The sequence below is a fragment of the Nelumbo lutea genome, chromosome 8, assembly GCF_056320005.1.
Source record: "Nelumbo lutea isolate HS-2025 chromosome 8, American lotus-T2T, whole genome shotgun sequence".
Lineage (NCBI taxonomy): Eukaryota > Viridiplantae > Streptophyta > Magnoliopsida > Proteales > Nelumbonaceae > Nelumbo > Nelumbo lutea.
The window spans coordinates 1934532-1961367 of record NC_142691.1 but is presented as its reverse complement, the minus strand read 5'-3'; the positions used below and the strand labels follow the sequence as shown (position 1 = coordinate 1961367).

The 26836-nt window shown below is 40.0% G+C and overlaps 1 protein-coding gene across 1 annotated transcript in view; it reads left to right on the top strand.

The window, feature by feature from the left end:
* RECQL3 (DEAD/DEAH box RNA helicase family protein) overlaps positions 1–26836 on the top strand; it is a 62892-nt gene that overhangs the window by 26178 nt on the left and 9878 nt on the right. Inside the window, exons 10-17 of the mRNA XM_088957288.1 lie at positions 847–999; positions 1083–1179; positions 15158–15161; positions 15280–15429; positions 15511–15603; positions 15691–15756; positions 15855–15988; positions 16569–16660. Coding sequence (XP_088813414.1) covers positions 847–999; positions 1083–1179; positions 15158–15161; positions 15280–15429; positions 15511–15603; positions 15691–15756; positions 15855–15988; positions 16569–16660 — 789 coding nt within the window. The remainder of the gene's footprint in view (positions 1–846; positions 1000–1082; positions 1180–15157; positions 15162–15279; positions 15430–15510; positions 15604–15690; positions 15757–15854; positions 15989–16568; positions 16661–26836) is intronic.

The window sequence follows — 26836 nt, the reverse complement described above, 5'->3', positions numbered from 1 at the left end:
TCCAGGAGAAGTGTTTTGGATTATATGGCAGGAAAGGAATTTAAGGGGTTTTCAGAACAAAGGCTGTCAAATTGAGGAAGTGTGGCAGAAAATAGTGGGCAATCTGTTCTCCTAGTCATCAGCTCAACTGAGAGAAAGATCAAATTATAGCTCTCCTTTTGATTTTGAAAATCTTTTTGTAAACACAAAAGGGATAGTGGTCTAATTTTCTGGCTTTTTTGTATTTTCCCATTGTACAGCCACTAGTTGTACAGGGGCTTTTCTATCTTAATAAAATTATACTTTACCTCTTCTCAAAAAAAGAAAAAGCAGCTACTTACATGAAGTAAATTCTAAGTAGATTAAAAGTATATGACAAGTTGAAGGTATCATTTAAAGAAAATAGGTGCAATGGGTAGGTGATAAGTTATAATTGGAGAAAATAAGCAGGTAACAAGTAATTGGCAAGAGTTACTTGCTCTGAAGACAATTTTCAGACCAAGTCTATATATACTCATGTACTATTTTCTTTTTGAAAAAAAAAATGAAGTGCTATCTATTTACATTTCTTGAGAATTCACTCAAATCTTTTAGAATGTGTTATGTTTTCTTTCTCTAGGAATAATGCCTAGAATGCCAGTATAAAGCTAGGTTTTTTCTTCTTTCTAGTTGTAATACCTAGGACACTACTAGAGTTATTCTAGTAGATTTACCACCTGGGCGGTAAATGTTTCCATGTAGGTTGGAGTGTTTGCAATTTCTCCATGACAACATCTATCACAGGTTTTCTTGTGTTTCTAGTGATACTCTTAGCGTTAGTTGTAGTTACCATGTTTTCCTACCTGACAAGATTTTTGTGCAATGCAGTTCGGTATAAAGATCTGTTGGATGATGCCTATGCTGATTTGTCTAATGTGCTTAAGTCCAGTGGAGATGCATGTTCAATTGTTTATTGTCTTGAACGCACAACTTGTGATGATTTGTCTGCTCATTTGTCAGAAAATGGCATTTCCTGTGCTGGTAATTGAATAAAATGTTCATACTTAGCCTTATTCTTGATAGTTTTAGTGTACATATTTTCTTAGTCAAGATGTTCTTTTTAGCTTATCATGCAGGGTTGAACAGTAAACTGCGAAGTTCAGTTTTAGATGATTGGATTTCTTCCAGAATACAGGTTGTTGTGGCAACAGTGGCTTTCGGGTACTGTAAACTTGGATATCTTAAATAGATCTGTACTTTTCTTTTCATCTTCTCATTGAGCTTTCTTGTGGCCTTCCAAAAAATAAATGAATAGAAGTGCAATGATATTTAATGTATTCAACTTGTGAAACTGTGACAAAAGCCACTTGTAAATTGTCTAGATTTTGATAAATAATACAGATTTTGTCTCTATTGGGATGGGGGTACTGAGACAAGAATCAACCAATTGTGCAGCTTTGCAGTACCTAGGCATTACCACTCTTACATAGAGTCCCACATTTCGAAACCACCCCAACCTCTGAGAGCTTTGAATTACCTTCTAGAACAAATCTAGTAATATCCCACTCCCATTTCTCTTTTTCCCCTAAACCTGAACTAACACTACTCAGATCTTCACCTTGAACCATTTCATGGTTGCTCCATCTTTCAACTGACCCTTTTAGAGACCTGAGATAATTTCCAAACCTTGTAAACGAAGAAGATGATAGACCCAAATTTTGATTTGCCATCGTGCAACAAGCCCAGCCCTCATGTGGTCTCTTAAATTTTTTGAGTTGACCATATTTGGGGAGAGATAAGAGAGTTTATTTCTCAGTCTTTGTATTTTACTCTGTACACACAATTTTCTATCTTAATGAATCTGCAGTTATTGATAAAAAAAAATGGAATTGACCCACACCAAGTTGCACCTCTAATGAAATCTGTGTAAATGATCAGGATTTCTTCCACATGATTTCTGAGACTTATCCCTGATTTCCCTGGGGTCCCAAAACTACAACTGTCTATGTACTTGTTGCTTTGAATCAGACGAAACCATATTGCATAGAAATACTTTTTTTTTATCAATAACCACATTTCATTAATTAATCACAAAAATATTACAAGGATGAAGATAAACTTTCTTACCTTCCAACTGGAGCTTGAGCTCCCAAGAACAGAAAAAGGAAAAAATTACACTTGTGCCCAAAACATTAACTCTCTCTCGACTCCTTGCTTAGCTAACCCATTAGCAAAGGAGTTAGCTGATCTTTTCACCCAGCTGATCTTGATTTCCATCTCTCGAACCATCCATCTAAATTTCCTCCTCTCATTACTATACATCAATAAACTGCTATTTTCTTTATTCAGCCACCCTACCACCACCTCTGAGTCCCCTTCAATGATGAGTTTTCTTATATTATCTCCTTAGCTCTTTGGACTCCTTCCAGAACTGCAAAAGTCTCAGCCCTGAGAGAATCACTCACTCCAATTGGGGCTGAAAACATGGCTGAAACAAGCCCATTCTCATCCCTAAACACACCTCCAATCCCCGATTGTCTAGGATTGCCCCGACTACTCCCATCAAAGTTTAGTTTTAAAAAACCAGCCGGTGGGGGGGGGGTCCAAAACACACTCATTATTGTTTTGGGCTGGATGCAATTAGCAATCTCACCCCACTTCCTCAATAAATCATCCACTGAGAAGTCTGTAAACAGCTCTGAAGATTTCAGCCACTGTACTACCCTTTTATGGATCAGTTCTCTCAATTCTTCACTGTCCCTCTCTACTTTAGAGAAGATCCTGGTTTTTCTTTCTTCCCACAAAGGCCAACATACTACAACCCTCAAGCATCTCCACATGGTTCTTCCCCTTTTCATTCGACACCTGAAGAAGGAAGGGGACAAAAGGCTTTGCAAATTTGATGGAGGATTCCATCTACCCCCAAAGAGGGATCAAGGTTTAAAATGTCGATGTCGATGGAAATGTCGCTTACCAAAATATAGGACATATGTTGAAAATGTCGGAAATGTCGAGGGGAAATATTGTAAAAATTAGAGACATTGTGGAAATATTATGAAATATGTGGAAATATGCAAAGATATTTTGTAAAATGATAAAAGAAGCATTTATACATATTTCTAGACTATTATCTTATTCCCAACCATTATATAAAGCTAAGAAACTAAGATCAATAACAAATTAGTAAATGAAGGTTTACCGATTTATTATGCATTTTGACGTTTTTACAAGGTTATCTGATATTTTCTTTTCTTATTTTTAATTCTGATTTATTATAATTTCTAATATATTTATTTCACACTAGTAAATAGAAATACATTTATTCTGATTTTTTAAATATTAAAGTTATAATACATTATGTTTTATTATAAATTTAATAAACTGATTCTCCTTTTTGTAGTATTAAGATTATGATAAATTCTGATTTCTTATAAAACTTAATGAATTTATTATTTTTTTATCAATAACAGTAATTTTATTAAAAATATATGGAAGTTACAACCAGATTGGGCTATTACGATATAGCCCAAAAGAAATTAGATCTTCCCACCCCCTGTTTAGCCAAGGTGTCAGCCATGGAATTAATGCTCCTCTTGGCCCATTGAACCCTTACAATCATATTCTGAGTTAGCTGCTTGATTTTCTTTCTTTCATTTGAGAACTTCCACAGGCTAGACTCTTCCTTCTGCAACCAACTAACAGTCAATTGAGAGTCTCCTTCCACCAGCAGCTTACTAATATTCAACTGCTTAGCTCTTTTTACTCCTAGAACTGCCAGGATTTCAGCTCTCAGAGAATCCCCCCAATCTATAGATCCTGAGAACATAGCAATAATTCGACCCTCTTCATCCCTGAAAATATCACCTATGCCTGAAGGGCCTGGATTACCTTAACTGCTACTATCGAAGTTCAATTTGATGAAACCCAAATATGGTGGAGTCCAAACAGGTCTAATAGCACTAGATATAGCCCAAAAGAAATTAGATCTTCCCACCCCCTGTTTAGCCAAGGTGTCAGCCATGGAATTAATGCTCCTCTTGGCCCATTGAACCCTTACAATCATATTCTGAGTTAGCTGCTTGATTTTCTTTCTTTCATTTGAGAACTTCCATAGGCTAGACTCTTCCTTCTGCAACCAACTAACAATCAATTGAGAGTCTCCTTCCACCAGCAGCTTACTAATATTCAACTGCTTAGCTCTTTTTACTCCTAGAACTGCCAGGATTTCAGCTCTTAGAGAATCCCCCCAGTCTATAGATCCTGAGAACATAGCAATAATTCGACCCTCTTCATCCCTGAAAATATCACCTATGCCTGAAGGGCCTGGATTACCTTAACTGCTACTATCGAAGTTAAATTTGATGAAACCCAAATATGGTGGAGTCCAAACAGGTCTAATAGCACTAGACATAGGAGCTGATCAAGCCACGTCTTCCCAATTTCTAATGATGTCTCCTACTGAATAAGCTTCAAAAAGCTTCAAAGACTCGACCTAGTGTGCCATCTAACATAAACAATTTCTATGAGGGTTTCCTTGCTTTTTTCTTTGTCATGAAATAATCTTTGATTTCCTGCTCCCCAAACCATCCAACAAATAGCAGCTTTAGCACATCTCCACAAAATTTTACCTCTCTTCTTTAAACCCCTCACTGGAGTGGAATTGAACAAGCTTTGCACGCTTGAAGAGGAGGGCCACCTGCGACCAAATAAAGAAAAGAACCAACACCAAATCTCTGAAACAAAAGGGCAAGAAACAAGCAAGTGATAACAGCTTTCACCATTCTTCTTACATAAGATGCACCAATGTGGAGATAAACATCAATTAGGCCTTTTCTTTTGAAGTATGTCACAAGTGTTACACTTTTCTAGGATTGCTTCCCAACAAAAAGCACTTACCCTAGGAGGGATAGGGCTACCCCAAACTTCCCGGACTGGAAAAGAAGACCTAGGTACCGGATTAGGCTGTGCCAATGCTTTGAAAAAAGAGGAGCAAGAGAAGATACCCGAAGGGACAAGAGACCAAATCCTAGAGTCCACACGGGAAGGTTCAAGAGCTACCTCATCCAAGATTTTAAGCAAATTCGAAATGGGTTCCAACTCAGAATCTCCGAGAGCCCTTCTAAGACCCAAGTTCCAACCAATAGCAGAATTAGATAGGGCAGCAAAGGTTGCTACTAGTTCATTTTTAAACCTAGAGAGAGCATACAAGGAGGGGAACTGCTCTTTCAAAGGAAAATCCCCCACCCAAGTGTGTTCCCAAAAATTTATCGACAAACCAAAACCAAGATCATACCTGATGAGGGGAAGAAAAGACTGAAGGATGGCACGATTGGACTTCCAAGGAGAGGCTCTTGAAGCCCTAGATGATAGTCCCGTATCCCAGCCAGCTGCCTCTTGCCCATGAATACTTAGGATTATTTTAGCCCACAAATTCTCCTTTTCTTTGGACCATCTCCATAACTATTTCCCTAACAGAGTTTCATTCTTCTTCTTCAAGTTCCCCAGCCCCGGTCCCCCTTCACTTTTAGCTCTTGTAACTAGCTCCCACCTAACTCTATGGTCCCTTTTCTCCTCCCCAGGTTCCCATAAAAAGCCCTTCATTAGTTTTTTCCAACTCCCTACAAACTCCTTCAGGGATTCTAAACACCGACAAGTAATAGACTGGAAGGTTTGCCAATGTTGACTTAATCAGGGTTTATCCTACCCCCCAAAGACAAGTAATTCTTCTTCCAAGAAGCTAGCCTTTTAGTGAACCTGTCAATCATCGGATACTAAAAACTCCTTTTTCTAGGATTATCCCCTAAAGGAAGCCCTAAATACTTTAGTGGCCAATAAGCTATCTCACAACCTATCGCTCAGTCCCTTTCCTCCACCTCTCCTTCATTCATATTAATACCAATCACACAACTCTTATCAAGGTTTACTTTGAGGTTAGTCATTAGTTCAAACACTTTAATCACCATCTTTAGATTGCTCACCTCACTAATCTTCTTGCCATCACAAAACAGAATTGTGTCATCTACAAATTGTAGGTGAGTGACTGGAACCCTATCCCTTCCCACTCTCCAACCACTAATCAGATTTCTGGAGTCTGCCCTCTCAATAAGCCTCCCTAACACTTTAGCAATTAGGGTAAAGAGGAACGGGGAGAGGGTCCCCTTGCCTAATACCCCGGACAGTTGGAAAGTGATCCACCACTTTGTCGTTTACTAACACAAAATAATGGCAAGTTCTAATGCACCCTTTTATCCACTTGCACCACCTTTGCCCAAGCCCAAAAGACTCTAAAACTTCAATCAACAGAGACCAATCAACCAGATCATATGCCTTCTCCAAATACAGCTTACACACCAACCCTTTCTCCCCTCTACTTCTGTAATCTTCCACACTCTCATTTGCAATTAAGATTTGGTCCACAATTGGCCTACTCATCACAAAGGCACCTTGATTATGGGAGATAATTGAGGGGAGCACCACTCTAATTCTTCTCGATAACACCTTAGCAATGATCTTGTAGAGGCTGTTAACAAGACTGATGGGTCTGAACTCTTTAGGGTGGCAAGCCCCAACCTTCTTCGGAATTAAAGCAATAAAAGTAGAATTCAAGCCTGGGTTTATCACACCTCTTCCAAAGAATTCCAAGAACACTGCTTGAATATCAACCTTAATTATCTCCCAACAATCTTGATAGAAGGCCATCGTGAAACCATCAGGGCCCGGGGCTTTAGATCTATCCATGGAGAAAATGGCATCCCTGATTTCTTCTAAGTCAAACTCTCTTTCCAGCCACAACCTCAACTCATCAGGGAGCTTAGGCCAATCTAACCCTTCGATCCTTAATCTCTCTTGCAGAGGCTTTCCGAAAATGGATTTAAAGTGTTCTGCAAAAGCCCCAACAATCTCTTGCTGTTGAGTTAAGACTGTCCCATCAACTTCCAACTTGTATATGGTAGTAGAAATCTGCTGAATTAAAAAAATATATATATGAAAGAAAGTAGTTTCTTGAAGAGAGAAGAAGAAGAAAAGAGAGCAATAATCTGGTCGCCCCCTTCACTTATTATTTATACTAAAATAATAGAACAGTACAAAGACAACTATGCCTTTATAGGGTCGCAAAACATAAAACAACATATATAACACTCAAAAAACATAATAAAATTTGGACTCACATAACTACTGTGGTCCCCACCTCCTATCTAACGACTAACATAAAACATCTACTCAGAAAAACATCATAAAACTAATTAATCTTCAACACTCTCCCTCAAGTTGGGAGTAAATGTCACACATTCTCAACTTGCGTAGATCATGTTCAAGCTTGTTCCTTGCCACCCCTTTAATGAGAACATCAGCCAGTTGCAACTCTGAAGAGACATAAGGCAAACAAACTTCTCCGGTTTTTACCCTTTCTCTTATAAAGTGTCTATCAACTTCAATGTGTTTTGTCCTATCATGCTTTATTGGATTATGAGCAATATTGAATGCAGCTTGATTATCACATATAACATCATAGGTTCCTCTACTTTCACCCCAATCTCACTCAAAAAAGATCTAACCCAAAGAAGTTCAGAGACACCATGAGCCATGGATCTATACTCAGCCTCTGCATTTGACCTTGCCACAACCGCTTGCTTCTTACTCTTCCAGGAGATCAAGTTTCCACCTACAAAGGTACACACTCGTGATGTAGACCTTCTATCATCAAAGCATCATGCCCAGTCTGCATCTGTATAGGATTCTAGTTTCAGATTCTCATGATTTGAGAAAAGAATGCCTCTGCCAGGGTGTATTTTCAGATATGCAAGTATTCTCTCAATAGCTTCCCAGTGCTAAACCCGAAGTGCATGCATGCACTGACTCACAACACTGACAGCATAAGAAATATCTGGTCGTGTCATACACAGATACGGCAGTTGGCCCACCATTCTTTTATATCTCCCCACATCCTTTACCAATTCACCATCCACACCATTAATTCTGTGATTTGGATCAATAGGAGTGTCTGCTGGTTTGATCCCCAACTTCCTAGTCTCTCACAGTAGGTCAAGTACCTACTTTCTTTGTGAAATGAAGATCCCATGCTTGGATCTTGCAACTTCAATCCCTAAGAAGTATTTGAGCTCACCAAGATCTTTGATCTCAAACTCTTGCTCCAATGATTTTTGAGATCATCAATTTCCTCCAAATCATTTGTTGTCACCACTATGTCATCCACATATACAATCAGAATTGACACCAAAGCATCTCTCCTCTTCACAAAGAGGGTGTGATCAGACTGTGTCTGTGTGTATCCAAAACGGATGATTGCCCCTCTGAACCTGTCAAACCAAGCCCTAGGTGACTGTTTTAGTCCATACAGAGATTTTCTGAGTCTGCACACCTTTCCTTTACCAACATTTTCATAAAAGCCTGTTGGAATGTCCATATATACCTACTCCTGTAAGTCATCATTGAGGAAAGCATTTTTGACATCAAGCTGGAACAAGGGCCATGAATAGGTGGCTGCTAGAGATAAAAGAATATGAACTGAACTCATCTTAGCTACTGGTGCAAAGGTTTCTGGATAATCAACACCATAGGTCTGAGTATACCCTTTTGCTACCAACCTTGCCTTGTACCTCTCTGTCTTGCCATTGGCCTTATACTTCACTGTGAATACCCATTGACATCTGACTATCTCCTTGTCTGGGGGGAGATCAACTATTTCCCAAGTTTGGTTTTTGACCAAAGCATCCATCTCATCTTGCATGGTTGTTTTCCACTCAGGTTTGGAGAGAGCCTCAATAACATTCTTGGGTAGACACTGAATTCAGGGAAGAAAGAAAAGCATAGTAGGAGGGTGATAAGGCACTGTAGGAAAGATGGTGTGAAATGCAGTGGGTTGTACATTTTCTCTTCTCCTTACGAAGTGCAATGAGAAGATCAAGGTTAGTGGGATCAGCTGCAACAATGGTGTTAGGGACAGAAACATTATCATCAGAAAACATAACAGGCTCAAGAGGAATACCTGGAACTGTATCTGCCAAATCTGGAGTTTTAGAAGGACTAACAGAGAGTGGTGTGGGTCGAGGATGTGTGGAGTCAACCATCATCTGCCAGCGCTGATATTGTTGTGAGGCTGCCCGTAGTGGCTCAAGTAATGAAACTGGAGGTGTAGGTGCTCGCTGAACCGATGCTGGCTGAACTGATGTTGCAGGTGGTGGCTGAACTGATAGAGGCACCACAGAAACAGGAATACCCCTTTTGGTTCTGAGCATACCCAAGAAAAACACATTTCTTGGCATTAGGATCCAATTTCTTGCGATGAGGGCCAAGAATGTAAACAAAAGAAACACAACCAAAAACCCTCAGAGGTATATGAAATATCTCTCCATCTGGAAAAAGGAGGCTAAATGGCCCTTTAAATCCCAAAGTCCGTGAAGGAACACGACTAATCACATGTTCGGTTGTAAGAACTACATCTCCCCAGAACTGCACAGGAACTGAAGCACACCCCATAAGACTCCTTGCCACCTCCACAATATGTTTATTTTTCCTCTCAGCAACTCTATTTTGTTGCGGTGTATATGCACAACTCCATCAAAGTACTCTCTGGCATTATCTGATCTAAAAACCTTAGTTCTCACTCCAAATTGTGTGAAAACCATCTGGTGGAATTGTCGTACTAAGTTAGGAACCTCATCACGTGATCTCATCAAATATATCCAAGTATATCGTGTATAATCATCCATAAACAAGAGAAAGTAATGGAATCCTCCCATGGAAGGGATTTGATATGGCCCCCATACATCAGTGTGAACAATATTAAAAACAGAAGTACTTTTATTACTTGGTTTAAAAGACTGTCTACAATGCTTTCCTAACTGACAACTCTCACACTCCAAAGTAGATAATTGAACAGACTCAAACAACTTTGGGAAAAGACATTTCAAAGAATTAAAATAAAGATGTCCCAAGCGATTGTACCAAAGCATAATCTGGTTTACTGACTCTGACCCACTACTACTGCTGCTGCTAACATGATGGTCCTGATGGAGAAATACATAACAAGAGGTTTTTCTCCCTGTTTCATACTTATCACCTGATTTATTAATTGATAGGCTCTGGCTTCATTTTGCTTATGAGAGTAAGTTTTAGTCACTCCATCCCAAATCTCCTTAGCTGTATTAGCCCATAAGAAATTTTTTGCAATATGAGGTAACATAGAATTACACAGCCAAGACATTACCATGTAATTCTCTTGCACCCATCGGGAAGAGTCTGTATCAGGTTTCTTCTCCTCCCCAGTGAGATACCCTAATTTTCCATGGGCACCAATAGCCATCTTAGCGGATTGTGCCCACTCCAAATAGTTTGTACGATCAAGTTTTACTGTAGTAATGATCCCAGACCCAAAAATATCACTACTACCTCCAACACCTAGTCCCATAGTACTGGTATTCCTACTCTCCATTTTACTTTAAACAATTCAACAGTAAGAAAAAAATAGATTGGAGACCTTCAAAAAATAATCTAATACCACACACACAGAAACCAACCCTTCCGGAAGAAGAAAACCCTAGCTGGAGGGAAATCTCTCTCCTCCCCACGCCTCCCAACAGAGAGAAAAGTGAATTGATCACTCCGGGAGGCCTAGAAAATTTCAGAAACGAAACCGCCCTCTTCAGAAAATCAAAAGGAAACTAACAATATTTGGGCGCCCAAGATCAAATCAAAAACAAATATTCCAACTTTTCTGGGACTCTTCCCCGTACTCCAGTTCTTGATTTTGATGCCAAACAATAGATCACCTTCCTGATGTCTAGATCCCACCAAAAACTCCAAGAACTGGGCAATCTATAGCAGATCGATCAGCCCTTTACCACTTCATGCAGTCGACTGATCTAGGGCTGCATGAGAATGCTTCAAGAAACGCTAGCCAATGCTCTGATACCAAGTAGAAATCTGCTGAATTAAAAAAAATATGAAAGAAAGTAGTTTCTTGAAGAGAGAAGGAAGAGAGAAGGAGAAGAAGAGAAGAGAAGTTGAAAGAAAACAGAGCAATAATTTGGCCGCCCCCTTCACTTATTATTTATACTAAAATAATAGAACAATACAAAGATAACTATGCCCTTATAGGGCGGCAAAACATAAAACAGCATATATAGCACTCAAAAAACATAACAAAATTTGGACTCACATAACTATTGTGATCCCCACCTCCTATCTAACGACTAACATAAAACATCTACTCAGAAAAACATCATAAAACTAATTAATCTTCAACAATGGTGTTTTTCCTTCTTCTACCATTGGCTATTGCATGGAAAAATTTTGTATTCCTATCTCCTTCCTTCATCCATTTGTGTCTAGATTTCTACCTCCAACTTACTTCTTTGAAAATTGTGTCATCCAAACTCTTCCTTAACTCCCACCTCAGTTCTTTATCCCGATCCCCAAAACATCAACTTTCTTCCTTCGCATCTTACTCTTCTATCTGGCTTATCAACTGCTGCTTCCTCTCTTCTATCCTCCCAAAATGTATAGTATTCCATTCCTTAATTTTGACTTTCATCTCTTTTAACTTCCAATGGAATTTCATCCCAGCCCAATTGACTTCCGGGTTGCTTTCATTCCACCAAATTTTCACTGTCTTTGAAGTTCGGGTGAAGTAACCACATATTTTCAAACTTGAAGGGAGAAGGCCCACATCCACCAAGATCAGACTTACATATCATTATAGGCCAATGATCAGAAGTAACTCTAGGTAAGGCCCTTAACACCAAATCTCCCCAATGCTCCTCCTAGTCTGTGGTGAACAAGAACCTATCTAATTTGGAACAGATAGGTTCAGCTTGGAGATTAGACCAAGTAAAGCTATTATGAAGAAGGTTCAATTCCTTATAACTCAAAAGCATTAATGAAATCATTGAACTTCCTCATGCTGGTAGTGCTCCTTTGCCTCACCTTGTTACTTTCTTTGGTGAACCTAGTCACATTGAAATCCCCTCCTACACACCATGGCCCCTCCCATAGACCTCTAATATCTTCCAATTCCTCCTTCCTTTGTTTGTAACCATTGGGGCCATAAACATTGGTGAGGACCCATTCAAACCCATCTGACACCTGTTTAAATTTGACAGAAATTGAGAACCTTCCCATTAACTCTTCCACTCCCTCCACTACTTCATCCTTCCACAAAGTAATTAACCCTCCAGATGAGCCCCAGGAAGGGCTTCTAGCCTAGCTTAGTCCGTTCACTCTCCACACGCTCCTAGCCCATCTCTTATCAAATGACATGAGTTTAGATTCCTGAATTAGAACAATGTCTGGGTTTTCTTTCTTTAAGACCTCCTTTATTAAAGCTCTTTTCCTTGCACCCCCAACCCTCTCACATTCCAGCTTACAATCTTCATTTCTTCAACACCTCTGCTTACCCCCACTCCCTTTTCTTCCCCTCCCTTTTCCTTACTCTAGCCTCTTTGCCCTTTCAATTTCTCAGCTTCACCTAACCTTCTCTTCCTCCCATTCCTGCCATCTTTTTCAGCCCGTAAATATCCTTTCAGCTCATTTAGATCTTTCACCTTGCAACCTACTTTCCTACAAATTCAGCTAATGACTCCTCTTCTTCCTCTCCCTTATCTTTCTCCCCCCCCCCCCTACCTCACTCCTCCTATTCCCCTCCTTCTCCTTCTCCAACTTACCACTGCCCTCCTTAGATTCCCCTCTAGCTAATTCACTTGAATCTGCTTTACCCACCCTCACCACCTTCTTACCCCCCTCCTGTAATTCCCCACCCTCCTCATTGTTAGCCTCTAATCCTTGGGTATTCAGTACAGGGGCACGACTAGAATCTGAAAGACTGACATCACAGGCAGAGCAGACATTAGTATCTAAAACCAAAGCCACAGCCACACCTGGGTTAGTCCTCCCACTCTCTGAATAGGGCTTAGCTGATCGCCACCTAGGCTGACTTACCCTTGTTCGTACTTCCGAGGCTCTGTCGTTTATCCCCGCCTGTGCCATCTCTGCTCGAATTTTGGTGAGCAACCGAATTTCTCTTGCAGGTCCCTTGTCTTAAGTTACTGTCCTGGATTGATTCTTCCTTACTTAGTATTCGGTTTTCCTCCTTGTCTTTAAAAGCACACTCGGTAGCATTCATCTCTCCGCACCCAGTGGAGGTTTTATGTAGTAAGGGATCTCTTGCTGCAAGCTTTGAGTATAGTATATCAGTGTTTAAGGTGTCTTCCAACTCTCCTTGACGTTTGTCACACTGAAATTCCACTTCATCGTCTGAGTCTGACATCTCCTCTGAGCTACCACAACTGACCCAACCGCCGTCCTCATTTTCACCGTCTTCCCTACACCCCCTGAAATATCTTGGACTTGGCCTATCTTCCTTCGTTCCATCCCGGTCGTCTTCTCTATGTTTTGTCACCGGAATCCAGCTCAGAGTCTTCTTCGATGAACTTTGGCTGGCTGGAAGAGATTTTTGGTCCCCAACAGTCGAATCTCATGAGGAAGAAGATAGACAGTTGGAATTGTCTATCAACAGCTGCTTATAAAAACGACTCACATGACCACTTAAGTGGTCACATGAATCCGAAGAAGTGCTATGGGCCCTTATCTCATTATGAACAAACCAACCCGGAACTGAGCCAGTCGGGTCATAATGTGTAGTGAGAAACTCGAACTTGGACCTGACTCGAACCGCCCCTTGGTCTGACCGGGTTACTCCTTTGATCAACTCCGCATAGGACAAACCAGCTGTAAAGTTGTTTTTGTTTTCAAAAAAATTTGAAAGCTTTTCCAAAAATGCCTCTTTACTTTCGGCATTCGACTTTTCAGCTTCCACATTTGATGAAAGCTTCACTCCAGCAGTAGCCACGTGTCCAAACTTCCTTTGCTCAGTCTCGCCAACTGTAATCCATCTTGCCATGTCATCATCTCCTTCAAGCTTTGACCTTCCCATCCACTGCAACGTTTCAACTTCCGAACTCACCCAGACTTTATACCAGTATCCTTCTACGCATAGTTGTAGTACCCTCGGAACTTCCTCAGGCTTCATTCCAGCAACTCTCAAAAGAACTGCTCTCAAATCTGTAGTCTTGTATGATAGGAGAACACCACCCATCGCTCGCACCAATCTCTCTAGGGTGAATTTTTGCCAGAGATGAAAAGGTAGCCCTAGCAGCTTCAGCTTAAAACTACCTTCTACAGCAGCAACCTCATTCGAAAGGGGGCACCAATTTTCAATCTTAATGAATTTATTATGATTTTTAATACTAAATTTATAATAAATTATGATTTAGTATAAAGTTTATTAAATTTATTCTGATTTTTTATATTAAATGTAGAATATGGTTTATTATAAAATTTAATAAACATTTTCTGATTTTAATAAATATTTTAAAAAATGCTAACTAGTTAATATTTTATTACTTGAAAAATATTTTTTGTTTTATATTATAAAGTAATTAATTTATTCTTTTGTTTTTATATTTCGTTAATTCTTTTTATAAATATTTTATTTGAAATATTAAATAGAAATTATTAATGGAATAATCTATATTAATATACTGTATTATATTAATATAAAATAGTAATATATTATATTTTTAATGTACATTAGTCGACATCTTGTCGACATAATAGGAAAAACTGTATTTTTTTGGTTATTTGGACTGATTTAGTCGACGTTTCCGAAATATAGGAAATGTCGACCGACATAATGTAATTTTTATATTACCGTCCACTTTCATGTCAGTGAGCCTCGACATCGACATATGTCGGGCGACATTAACGACATTTGAAACCATGAGAGAGATAATGCCCACACCCAAATGGACTTAGAAAACTGGCAAGTTGCCAATAGATGAAAACCAGTTTCTCCATTCGCTTTGCAGAGAATTCATGGGACTATTTGTAATATGCATAGTGTAAGACCTTGCACTTGCTGGACTTGATTACCTTATTGGGCTATGAAAGTCTTACGAAGCCAGAAAAGGTTGTTAGTCTGACTTATATCTTAAAAAGGAAGGTTAATGTTTCTTCCTGTACTCTTTTTTCTTTTTAGCCCATATCCTTGAATTTTATATTGTGACACTTGTGACTAACATGAGTTTGATATATCTACTGTTTGCTTTGCTTGCTGGACTTCTTTTTGGAGCTCCTCTGGTGCATGTGGCAGTTAATTGAGCCATAACTGGTGTTGCTTCAGGATGGTATGCTATAGGACTTTCTGGTTCAAAAAGATCTTGATTTATTCATTCTTTCAGCAGATATGAAAGACAATAGTTTCCAGAAGAATGTCCAAGTTAATTAGCTTCAAAAAATTTGTAGGGAATAGATAGGAAGGATGTCCGAATTGTTTGCCATTTCAATATTCCAAAGTCAATGGAATCCTTCTATCAGGAGTCTGGAAGAGCTGGTCGTGATCAACTGCCTTCAAGAAGTTTGTTGTACTATGGAATAGATGACCGAAAAAGAATGGTTGTATTAACATCTTATTTTCTTCCTTTTAATTTGTATTTTTTATTTGGATTTCTGAACCATTTAGAAAATTTGTGGCAGGAATTTATTTTGAATAATGCTGAGGTTAAGAAGCTAGAGTCTTCAAGCTCCCATGATGGTTTGTCAAAAAAATCGCTAATAGATTTCAATCAGGTACACCTTCAATGATGTTAGTAAAGTTTGGGAGTACTGCCTTAACCATTGGAATCATGTCAGAGCCTGGGTGAATCCTGCATGCAGATGGTTGAATACTGCGAAGGTTCTGGTTGTCGTAGAAAGAAAATTCTTGAGAGTTTTGGGGAACAGGTACTGAACACTAGGTTTATATGCAATTATGTTTGTACATATTGATGCTTTCTGTCTCTCTCCATATTAAAGTACTTGTTGTCATCTTCGAATAACAGGTCCCTATATCATTGTGTAGAAAATCATGTGATGCCTGCAAACACCCAAATCTAGTTGCCAAGTATTTGGATGAGCTTACTTCTGCTTCTACTACTTGCAAGAAGAATCGGTTCACTGGCATCATTATCAACAAGTACTTTTATGTCCTCATTTAATAATCTATTTGGTATAACTATTTTCCAGATTTGCATTGGGTAATAGCCATTGAAGCTTGGGTTTAATGTAGAATAGCTGGTTAACTAGATGTATATCCTCAAACGATTAGAATTTGAAATGAAAGACTACTTTTGGCTTTTAAAGAATGCAGAGCCAAAGAACTATTTTAATAGGAAACAGTCAACAGATTTTTATATCAGAAGTAGCAACCCAAAAAAAAAATCATTCATGCATTAAAAAAAGAAAAAAAAAATTATTCATATGATGAGGCATATATGTTGGGTATTAGAGGGGCATACATTTTGGATTTCTGTGATGGTACCGCCAGGTATCAGGGTAGCATATATGCATCTTGTAGGATCTGAATATGGGTTCAGTATGACCAATTTGAAGTTAATGGTCTGAATATGTATGAATTATTATTATTTTTTCTCCAAAAAAAGGGTTTTACAATTTCCGTTAAATTGGAAACTAACTTTGATTGACATGTTGTGGATTAAAATTTGAACTTTTATGTTGTTTTGGCATATTTTATGGTTAACTATGCCATGTTTCAGCTCCATGAATACAACTGCTGATGAGCAATTCACAGAGTTCTGGAACCGTGATGATGAAGCAAGTTGTTCTGAGGACATCTCTGAATCTGATGGTATCTCAACCAGATTTTTTTTTCCCAAAACTCTCTATTGCTGAAGTTTAGAACTAATGTTTTTTTTTTCTGGTAAGCAAGGGATGAGGCTTTGAGTGGCTTCAGTCAAATGCTATGTGGCTTCTTTGGACTTCTTGTTTATTCCATTTTATACTCTTCTTTTCTCTCCTGTTCATCTCCCTTCTTTTATCTGTTTAATATTTTCTTTAGCCTAGTATTTAGTGCTAAAACCGCCACTTGATTGCATGAGTTCTATCAATCACATTACTAAGTCCTCTATTTTGATTGGTTTGCATCATTTCAATAATTAGCTGCGTCCATCATATGGTCTGTTAATTAGAAAAATTGTGAATTCTACTTAAGACACATGGGTTACAAAGATTCAAAATTTACATCATGATTTAGATTAAGTAGAACAACTGATGGCAAACAAAAATAAGTGGGAGGTGGTGTGTAGGAGTAAAGAGGAAGGGGGATTGGGACTCGGTAATTTAATTCAGAAAAATACAGCCTTACTGGGGAAGTGGTTGTGGAGGTGGCCATTAGAGAGTCAGGTTGTGGCATGAGGTGATAGGAAGCATACATGGCGGCTCAGGGAATAGATGGGATGCTGGTGTATCAAGGCAGGCAACTTCAGCAACCCCTTGGAAAGCAGTGCACAATATTCTTCCTCAATTTCTCAGTCTTATCAGGTATGATGTGTGTGATGGTAACTCCGTCCTCTTTTGGGAGGACATTTGGGTTGGAGATGTTCCTCTGAAAACCCTTTTCCCTTCCCTGTTCTCAGTTTCTCGATACAAAAAAGAGGTTGTTTCCAAGTTTTGCTCCTCATTGGAAACCCCTTGGGCTCCTACTTGGGATTTTGGGTTCCGTAGAGACTTAAGGGATGAGGAGATTGAGTGCTTAGTCAGTTTACTCTGCCTTCTTGATCAAGTCTTTTTGAACCCCTCTGAAATTAACAAAAGAATTTGGACACCTAGATCAGAAAGATCTTTCTCTTGTGCTTCTTTTTTCAAATCCCTTTGCTGTTCTAACCCCCAGCAGGCCTTCCCTCTGAACCTAAAAGAGAAAAGGTCTTGTTCCTTTACTGCAGAATTATGGAACTGGCTTCTCTCTTTGTTTGGGAGCAGTTGGAACTTGCCAGCAGATTTAAGAACGCTTTTTGATACCTCGACTTTTGTTTGGCAACAGAAAAGGGGTAAAATCATGTGGAGGTGTGCAAGAGCTGCATTGATATGGACAATCTGGGAAGAAAGGAATACTAGAACTTTCTTGGAAAAGGAAAGGAACCCTCGAGAGTTAAAGGACTGCATCCTGGTTAGGGTGATTCATTGGCTGAAATCTTTGGACTTGTTTCACCAATTCTCCTTTAATGACATTTGGAGGAATTGGGCAGCAGTGGCAAGCTGTTCCTCTTCCAAGACTAAAGTGAGAACAAGCTGGTCATTACCTCCTGCAGGCTTCTCGAAGTTGAATTTTGACGGAAGCAGTCTAGGAAACCCAGGTCCTTCTGGAGTAGGCGGGGTGTTGAGGAATGAAGTCGGGAATGTGATATTTATTTTCTCAGGTCTGTTAGGAGTGGGAGACTACTAGAGCAGAAATATCTGCTGCCCTGCAAGGTGTACAGTTTGCAGCTCAGTTAGGGGTGAACCAGCTAATAGTTGAAGGTGACTCAAAGGTTGTAATATGCTGGTTGCAAGACCCAGAGTCAGTAAGTTGGTGCTTCAGGAATGAAATTAAAAAGTTTAAGGCGCTTACAAGAAACATGGACCTAAGAATAAAATGGGCGGGGAGATCAGCAAATGCTATGGCGGACTGTCTAGCCAAGCAAGGGACAGCGAGGGAAGTTTTGTATTGGGCACAATTGTAACTTATTTCTTTTGTTTTCTTCTTTAGTGGAGAGATCGCAGCTCGCGCCTCTCCAAGGGCTGCTTGTATGTGCTAACTTTTCCAAATCAATAAAAAGTTCATTTATTTATCAAAAAAAAAAACAAAAAATAATCATCCATTAACTCAAGAATTATAATTTAATATGTGGATATGGGTTCTTTTTACCCATCTTTTAGAATACCAGAATTTATTGCACTACTAGCCAATTTTTTGAATAAAGGAGAGTAGGTTATATATGCATAATTTCTCTGTAAATGTAGGAATAGCTAATTCTTTGGACAAACCCTAGGAAGTGTGCATATGATAATGATACATGCATTTTGTTATTTTGACTAAATGCATATTAGACACTGAATTGTTCTAAAATAGAGAAAAGTAAATGAACCTTTCATAGAAAACATATATTATGTGTATGATTTGGGTTTTTAGAAGTTTAATATGGAAAGGAAGAGGAGAAGATGGAGAGCAAGAGGGGATTCAGAGTCGTAGGAAGATGGAGGTCTGAGGTGTTGAAGAGGAACAGACCAAAGGTAAGGGTGCACTGAAAATCAGAGAGAATAACAGGGCGACAGTACTGGTACCAAAGGAGGTCATAGTATGGATGAAAGGCTTTGTAGATGGGGCTATCAACTCTGGTAAGGTGAATGGCTGGAAAAACTCCATGTCAGTTCCAGGTAAGAAATATGAAATAGAATTGAAAAAAAACAGTAAGGGGTGGTTCATCACTGTGGCGGAGTTTTTTGCAACAAATGGAAAACAAATGCTCTGTGTGCCAGAAGGAGATTGTAGAAAGGGTGGATGGTTTTTGTGAAGGTAACTGGTCAAAAATCCAAAGACCAGGGTCAAAAAATTCAGGAGGCAGTTTCGATTTTAATTACTGGGAGTGTAGAAGTGCAAAGCCCTCCGATTCCTGGAATGGTGGTTGCCTGCTCTTCTATTCATAGAAGAATACTGGTAGGAGCGGGGACGGATGATTGGAAGAAAACAATGGTGTTCGTGACTGATAAAGGAGTGACAGATTAGAAGAAGGTTTTGAATACAGTAGCAGGAGAGATAGGCATTGGAAATGAAGTGTAGAGAACACTAATGTGGACCCCACTAAGGTGGTCCCCACTGTTCATATGTCAGCAAAAGTTATGATTAGGATTAGTTCTTTATGATAAGATTAGGACTAGTCTTTTATAAGATTAGGATTAGTCTTTTTTCAGCTTTATCTTATCTTGCCATGTAAGCAATTCAGTCATTTTACAAGTATGATACTATGTATATAAATTTAAGGGGGGGTGGGGCAGTTGTTTCAAACATCAACCCAACTCTCTTTTATCAAAATCTCTCTCTCTCTCTCTCTCTCTCTCTCTCTCTCTCTCTCTCTCTCTCCCTCCCTCCCTCTTCTTTTCTTATTTTTTCTTCTCATTTCAAGTGTCTGTTCAATCTTGAGCGACTACTTGGTATCAGAGCATTCGATCTAGGGTTTCTCATGTGGAATTAATTCAGCCAACCACATGAGAATTATTTAGGGCTGAGTTTTTCATTTGACTGATTCTTGGAGATTACAATAAGTCTTCGGCAACTGTCCAAGGATTGGAAAGTGCTCCTTGTATTCAAGAAGAATCAGAGAAGAATTAAGTGATCAAGGTTAGGTCTTTGATCAAGATTGGAGGTGCCAATCAGATTTTTTGGTTCTCTCATCTAGCTGCTGGCCGAGCTGCTCTAATTCAGCTGGAAAATGAAGTTGGTAATTCAGCTCCACCTTTTTAGACACCATCAGCACCCCCTACCTCAGCTTTTGCTCATTCAGGTAATCGGGCCTCCGCTACAGGTAATACAGAACATTCATGGATAATAAATTTTGGAGCATCTGACCATATGACTGGCTTGCCGTTTCTATTTACTACCTATCACTAATCTTCAGGTAGAGACAAAGTGTCCATTGCTGATGGCTCTCTCGTTCCTATTTCTGGCAAGGGAGACATCAAGTTGTCTAATGCTATTTCCTTATCTTCGGTTTTGCATGTTCCTAAGCTTAGTACTAACTTGCTTTCAGTAACATTACAAAAAACCAGAATTGTTCAGTATCCTTTTTTTCCAGATTGATGTGTTTTTCAGGATCTAGAGACAAGGAAGGTGATTGGGACTGGCCGTGAGGCAAATGGAGTCCATCTTCTTGGAGGGAGTCCTCATTGGGAAGATAGTAAGACTAAGAGGTCTTGTGTTTCTCAGTCTGTTGATCAGGCTATGCTTTGGCATAATAGGATGGTTCATTTATCTTTTCGGGCTTTGAAGAGTTGGTTTCCTAGTTTATTTGAATCTATCCAGATGTCTAGTTTGAAATGTGAGAGTTGTGAACTTGCAAAACACTGCAGGACAACCTATTCATTAAGTAATAATAGAAGTAATATTCCCTTTGAAATTGTGCATATTGATGTTTGGGGACCTTACCATACCACTGCCATGGGGGGGTACAGATATTTCCTACTGTTTGTTGATGATTATACTCATTTTTCGTGTATTTATCTCATGCGCTCTCGAGATGAGGTTCTAGCATTAACTAGGATCTTTCATCAGATGATTTTAACCCAATTTGGGGTCAAAATCAAAATTTTTAGATCTGATAATGCGAAAGAATATTTTGCAAACCCATTAACCTCCTATTTGCTTGAACATGGGATTATCCATCAGTACTTGTCCTCATACACCACAGCAAAATGGGGTTGCTAAAAGAAAGAATAGACACATATTGGAGGTAGCCAAAAGCATTATGTTTACCTCCAATGTGCCTATACGTTTCTTGGGGGATGCTATTCTTACAACAGTGTATCTCATCAATAGGATTCCTTCACGGGTTCTTGACATAAAACCTCCATTTACCCTCTTATATCCTAATAAAGAGTTATTTACCATTCCCCTTGAAACCTTTGGTTGTACATGCTTTGTTCAGATTCTTGGCCCTCATCGTTCCAAGTTTGATTCTAAGGCCTCAAAATGTATTTTCCTTGGTTATTCACAAACTCAAAAGGGATATTGCTACTATGAACCTACTTCTGGGAAAAGATTTGTCTCAATGGATGCCACTTTCTTTGAGGATGTACCCTATTATCCAAGGGTTTCTCCTCAGGGAGAAAGGTTGGGATTAACTCGTCAGAAGTTCCTTTACCTATCCCATTAAGTGAAGAGGGGTGTAATGGGGAGGGCTGTTAGAGATGCAGGGATGTGAGAGTCTATCGCAGACGATGGAGACATGTTGATTTCGGACATCAACAGTGCAGGCCAGTCCCTGTCTTCTCTGTAGATCCAAATCCCGATAACACAGTAGCCCCACTTCCTTCTGCAGAGCCAGATCCAAGTACCACAGATACTAGAGATGAGAGACATCTCACCATGGAGCCTTCCCCTTCATTAGATGATCTTGTTCTTTCCATAGCAGTTCGTAAGGTCAAGCGTCGTTGCACCACATCCATAGCTTACAGCATTTCTCAGTTCTTGTCCTACGATCATTTGTCTCCCTCCTATAAGTCTTTTCTCGCATCCATTGTCGATGTTCCCATTCCCAGAACAATACAAGAAGCATTGGAAGTACCAGAATGGAAAGATGCAATAAAAGCAGAAATGGGTGCCCTCATTAGAAACAATACTTGGGAGATAGTTGATCATCCTAAAGGTAAGAAACCGGTTGGATGTAGATGGGTATTCACTGTGAAACATAATGCTAATGGTTCTATTGAAAGGTATAAGGCCCGATTAGTTGCAAAAGGATTTACTCAGACATATGGTATTGACTACTTGGAAACTTTTGCACCAGTAGCAAAGATGACCACTATCAGAGTCTTATTATCTCTTGCAGCCAGTTACTCTTGGCCGTTGTATCAGATGGATGTTAAAAATGCCTTCCTCAATGAAGACTTGCAAGAAGAAGTTTACATGCAATTATCTCCTGGGTTTTATGGTATATAGACAGGAAAGAAGGTTTGTCAGTTGAACAAAGCCTTGTATGGAATAAAACAGTCCCCCAGAGCTTGGTTTGATAGATTTAGACAAGCCCTTGAAAGGTTCGAATATTTACAGGCCCAATCAGACCACACCTTATTTATTAAGAGAGTGGATTCTTCCTTAACCTTGCTTGTTGTATATGTGGATGATATTGTAGTAACAGGAAATGATAATACTGAGATTGAGTCCCTTAAGCAACTCCTTCATCAAGAGTTTGAGGTAAAAGATCTGGGAGAACTACAATACTTCTTGGCCATTGAGGTAGCCAAATCCAAGCATGGGATTTTTGTTTCTCAAAGAAAGTATGTCCTTGACCTATTGGAAGAAATGGGAAAGTTGGGTGTTAAGCCTGCTGACACACCCATTGAACAAAATCACATGATCAGTGCAGAGGGTGGAGAGCCCCTTGAAGATAAAGCTATGTTCCAATGGTTAGTTGGAAAACTTCTCTTTCTTTGTCTCACCCGACCCGACATCAGTTATGTAGTCAGTGTGGTTAGTATATGCACTCTCCTATGATTACTCACCTCCTTGCAATTGAGAGGATACTAGCATATTTGAAGAGGTGCCCAGGCAGAGGCATTTTATTCAAGAATAATGATCACATGAAGATAGAAGTTTACATAGATGTTGATTGGGTTGGGTGTGTTGATGATCAAAGATCTACCTCTGGATATTGTGCTTTTGTAGGAGGTAACCTTGTCTCTTGGAGGAGTAAGAAACAAAATGTTGTTTCTTGTTCCAGTGCTAAAGCTGAATATAGGTCCATGGAAAATGGTGTTGGTGAGATTCTATGGTTGAGATCATTATTTCAGGAGTTAGGTATTGTTTATGAGAAACCATTGATGTTGTACTGTGATAATTAGGCTGCCATCAATATAGCCCATAATCCGGTACAACACGACAGAACTAAGCATATTGAAGTGGATCGACATTTTATCAGAGAAAGGGTTACATCTCAAGATGTTTTCCATACATCACCTCCAACATGCAGTTGGCAGACCTTCTCACCAAGGCGGTTTCAAGGAAGAAGTTAAAGGCCGATCTATGCAAGTTGGGAATGACAAACATCTATTCCCAACTTGAGGGGTAGTGTAGAGAACACTAATGTGGACCCCACTAAGGTGGTCCCCACTGTTCGTATGTCAGCAATAAGTTATGATTAGGATTAGTTCTTTATGATAAGATCAAGACTAGTCTTTTACAAGATTAGGAATAGTCTTTTTTCAGCTTTATCTTATCTTGCCATGTAAGCAATTCAGTCATTTTACAAGTATGATACTATGTATATAAATTTAAGAGGGGGGCGGCTGTTTCAAACATCAACCCAACTCTCTTTTATCAAAATCTCTCTCTCTCTCTCTCTCTCTCTCTCTCTCTTTTCTCCCTCTTCTTTTCTTATTTTTTTCTTCTCCTTTTAAGTGTTTGTTCAATCTTGAGCAACTACTTGAAGCAATGTTGTTCCCATTTGCAGAGACGAAAGTTGTGCTTGATGGAGGTGACCAGGAGCTAAGTTTCAAAGCAGTTGTGGTGGATGGAGATCTGGTACAGGTCCAGAACTGGAGCCCAATCTGTAATGAAGTCGCAGTTCAAGATGGGTGTGTTCGGCTGAAGCTAGTAGGCCTTCCCTTTCACCTCTGGCGGGACCCCGCACTTGAGCACATAGTGCAGAGCCTGGGAGGTATTTTGGTGCAAGTTGATAAACGAAACCTGGGTGCCGTTGAGTTACAGGTAGCTGGTAGTAAACATGAGAACTTGCCTAGGTTCTTTGAAATTTGTTCGGATGATGCCTGGTACAAGGTGTGGGTGGCTTCAGAAGTCGAATAGTCGTGGTGGGGAAGCGGTTCTAAGGTTGAAGATGATGAGATGGCAGGGTGGTGGACACGTGGAGGGAAGAGAGTGGGCAGTGAAAAGGTAGTGCAGGCGAAAGTTAATTTTGAGGTTAATGTACCAGCGAGGGAAAACCAAACGACAAACCATCTATCTAAGGAAATTAATTCAAATGGTTTTGAATTAAACAAAGTAAGGGTGGGCTCTTCATCTTATGCTGACGTGGCGAAGAAGCTAATTGGTCCTGGGCGCCAAATGGCTTGGTCCGAGCCGTTGAAGGTGTTGGGTGTGTCGGGCGGGTTGAAGATTAAACCGAGACATTCTTTGAAGGACCCACATGACAACTTAAAAGGTCACGTGGGTGGGTTGGGCAAATCGGATACTGAACCGGGCCACTCCTTTAAGGGCCCATGTGACAACTTAAAAGGTCACACAGGCGGATCGAGCGAGTCTAATACCGAAACGAGGAACCTTTTAAATGACCCATGTGATAACTTAAAAGGTCATGTGGGTCGAGGTAAGGGGATGTCCCAAAGGCCGTTTCTAGACAATGATAATGGTCTATCATTGTCCCAGATGGCGAGGCAAGAAAGGATGGGCGTTGTTCGTGGCAGAGGAAAATGGAGAAGGGGAACTTTCAATGGGTCCCCTACCGAAACCTGGAGGAGTTTAGCTTCCTGCGACGCTCCTCAAAGAGGCCAAACCCAAGATATGCAAGGAAAGAGCCGAAGAGAGGGAGGAGACGGATTAAAGTTGGGTGCAATGTAGTGTAGGAGATGAGGAATCGGATGATTGCTTAGATAATGGTACCAACATTGGTAGTGTAAACGATGAAGGTGGCTATGGTGTAGGTGACATGGGTGGGTGGAACATTGCAAGCCTATTTCAGCGTGACACAGAGGAAACATGGAGGCATGAAACTGGCGGCCAGAAAGATCAAACAGAGGAAGGAAGTAGGCTTGGACTTCCTGTAACAAGTAGGGTTGAAGGTTTTAATAGGAATAACTCATCCCCAAGACTACAGAGTTTGCAAGGTACAACAGAAGGGGTAAATCGGGAGAACCTGAAGCAGAGCAAGAACACAACATCTAGGGGTGAACCAGGGGTAGAGAGGAAAGATCGCCAGGGTAACCAAAGGATAGAAGTGCTTTCCAACCAACTCAGGGAGATAGACATTTACCAACCTCTGGAACAAGAAAGGGAGGCCAGGAACAATCCTATTTCAACCTTTCTATCAAACCCAGGTAACCAAGTGAATTCGGTTTGTGCTATTAATGTGTTTCCTGTGTTTTTTGTTCCAGATTTCGTTCATGCTCCATGTCTTGTAGCCCATGAATGTGCAGCCAAGCAAGATGGTGGGTTTTTTGAGGTAATGAAGAGGGGAACGAAGGGCAGTGGGAAGGTGCGGGAAGGGAGGTATAGGAACGAGAAAGTGTGGGAAATTATTGAAAGAGTGTTTAATGAAGTGGAAGGAAATTTGATTTGGAGGAAGGATGGAGAAGAGAGAAGAGGGGAGGGATCAGTGGAGAGGAGGGAAGGAAAGGATGGTAGAGTTGGAAAGGAACATGGGGAGAGAACTTTGAAGGAGGGAGGTAACAGTAATAGGATAGGGAGGAAGGATGGAGAGGAGAGAAGAAGGAAGGAAGCGAAGATGGGCAGAGGTGGAGGGGAATATGCAGAAAGGACGGTGATGGAGGAATCAGTTAAAGAGGACATGATAGCGGAATTTGTGGGGAAGTTTGGATGTAGGATGGAAGATTTGAATGTGCTGAAAGAAGGTTTACGGAAGAGGAAGAAGGAGATCAGAACAAAGAAGAGAAAATTGAGTATAGTTGAGAGATTGAAAAGAGATGTAGAAGGTGACAAGAAGTTCGGGGTAAAAGGAGATAAAAGGAAAGGGGGAGAGTAGTGGGTAGGTGAAGAGGGAGTTAAAAAGAAGTGAAAATGAAGATACTTAGTTGGAATGTGAGGGGAATAGGAAGTGCGAGGAAAAGAGCAACAATAAAAGAGGTATGACCCAAACATTGTACTTTTACAGGAGTCCAAGGGAATGGAGTTTAATAATATATGGGCAAGGAGTGTACGGAAAGCCAGGGGGATTAGCTAGGTGGCTACTCCCTCGTGGAGTGCTTCAGGGGGGATTGTAACAATGTGAAAGAGGGATGTGGTTGAAGGCATGGAGGAGTTGATTGGAAAGTACTTAATTTCCATGAAGTTTAAGCAGCAAGAAGATGGCTATGTGTGGGTGCTTACAAATGTATACGGACCAAATGACTACATAGAGAGAAAGGAGTTGTAGGAGGAATTGGCTGATGTTAGAGGGTTGTGGGATGGGCCCTGGTGTGTGGGTGGGGATTTCAATGTGATCAAATATTCAAAGGAAACCAATAAGACTAATCAGAGGGTGACAACAAGCATGAGTAAGTTTAACAGGATTGTGGATGCCTTTGAGCTTAAGGAGATTCCTCT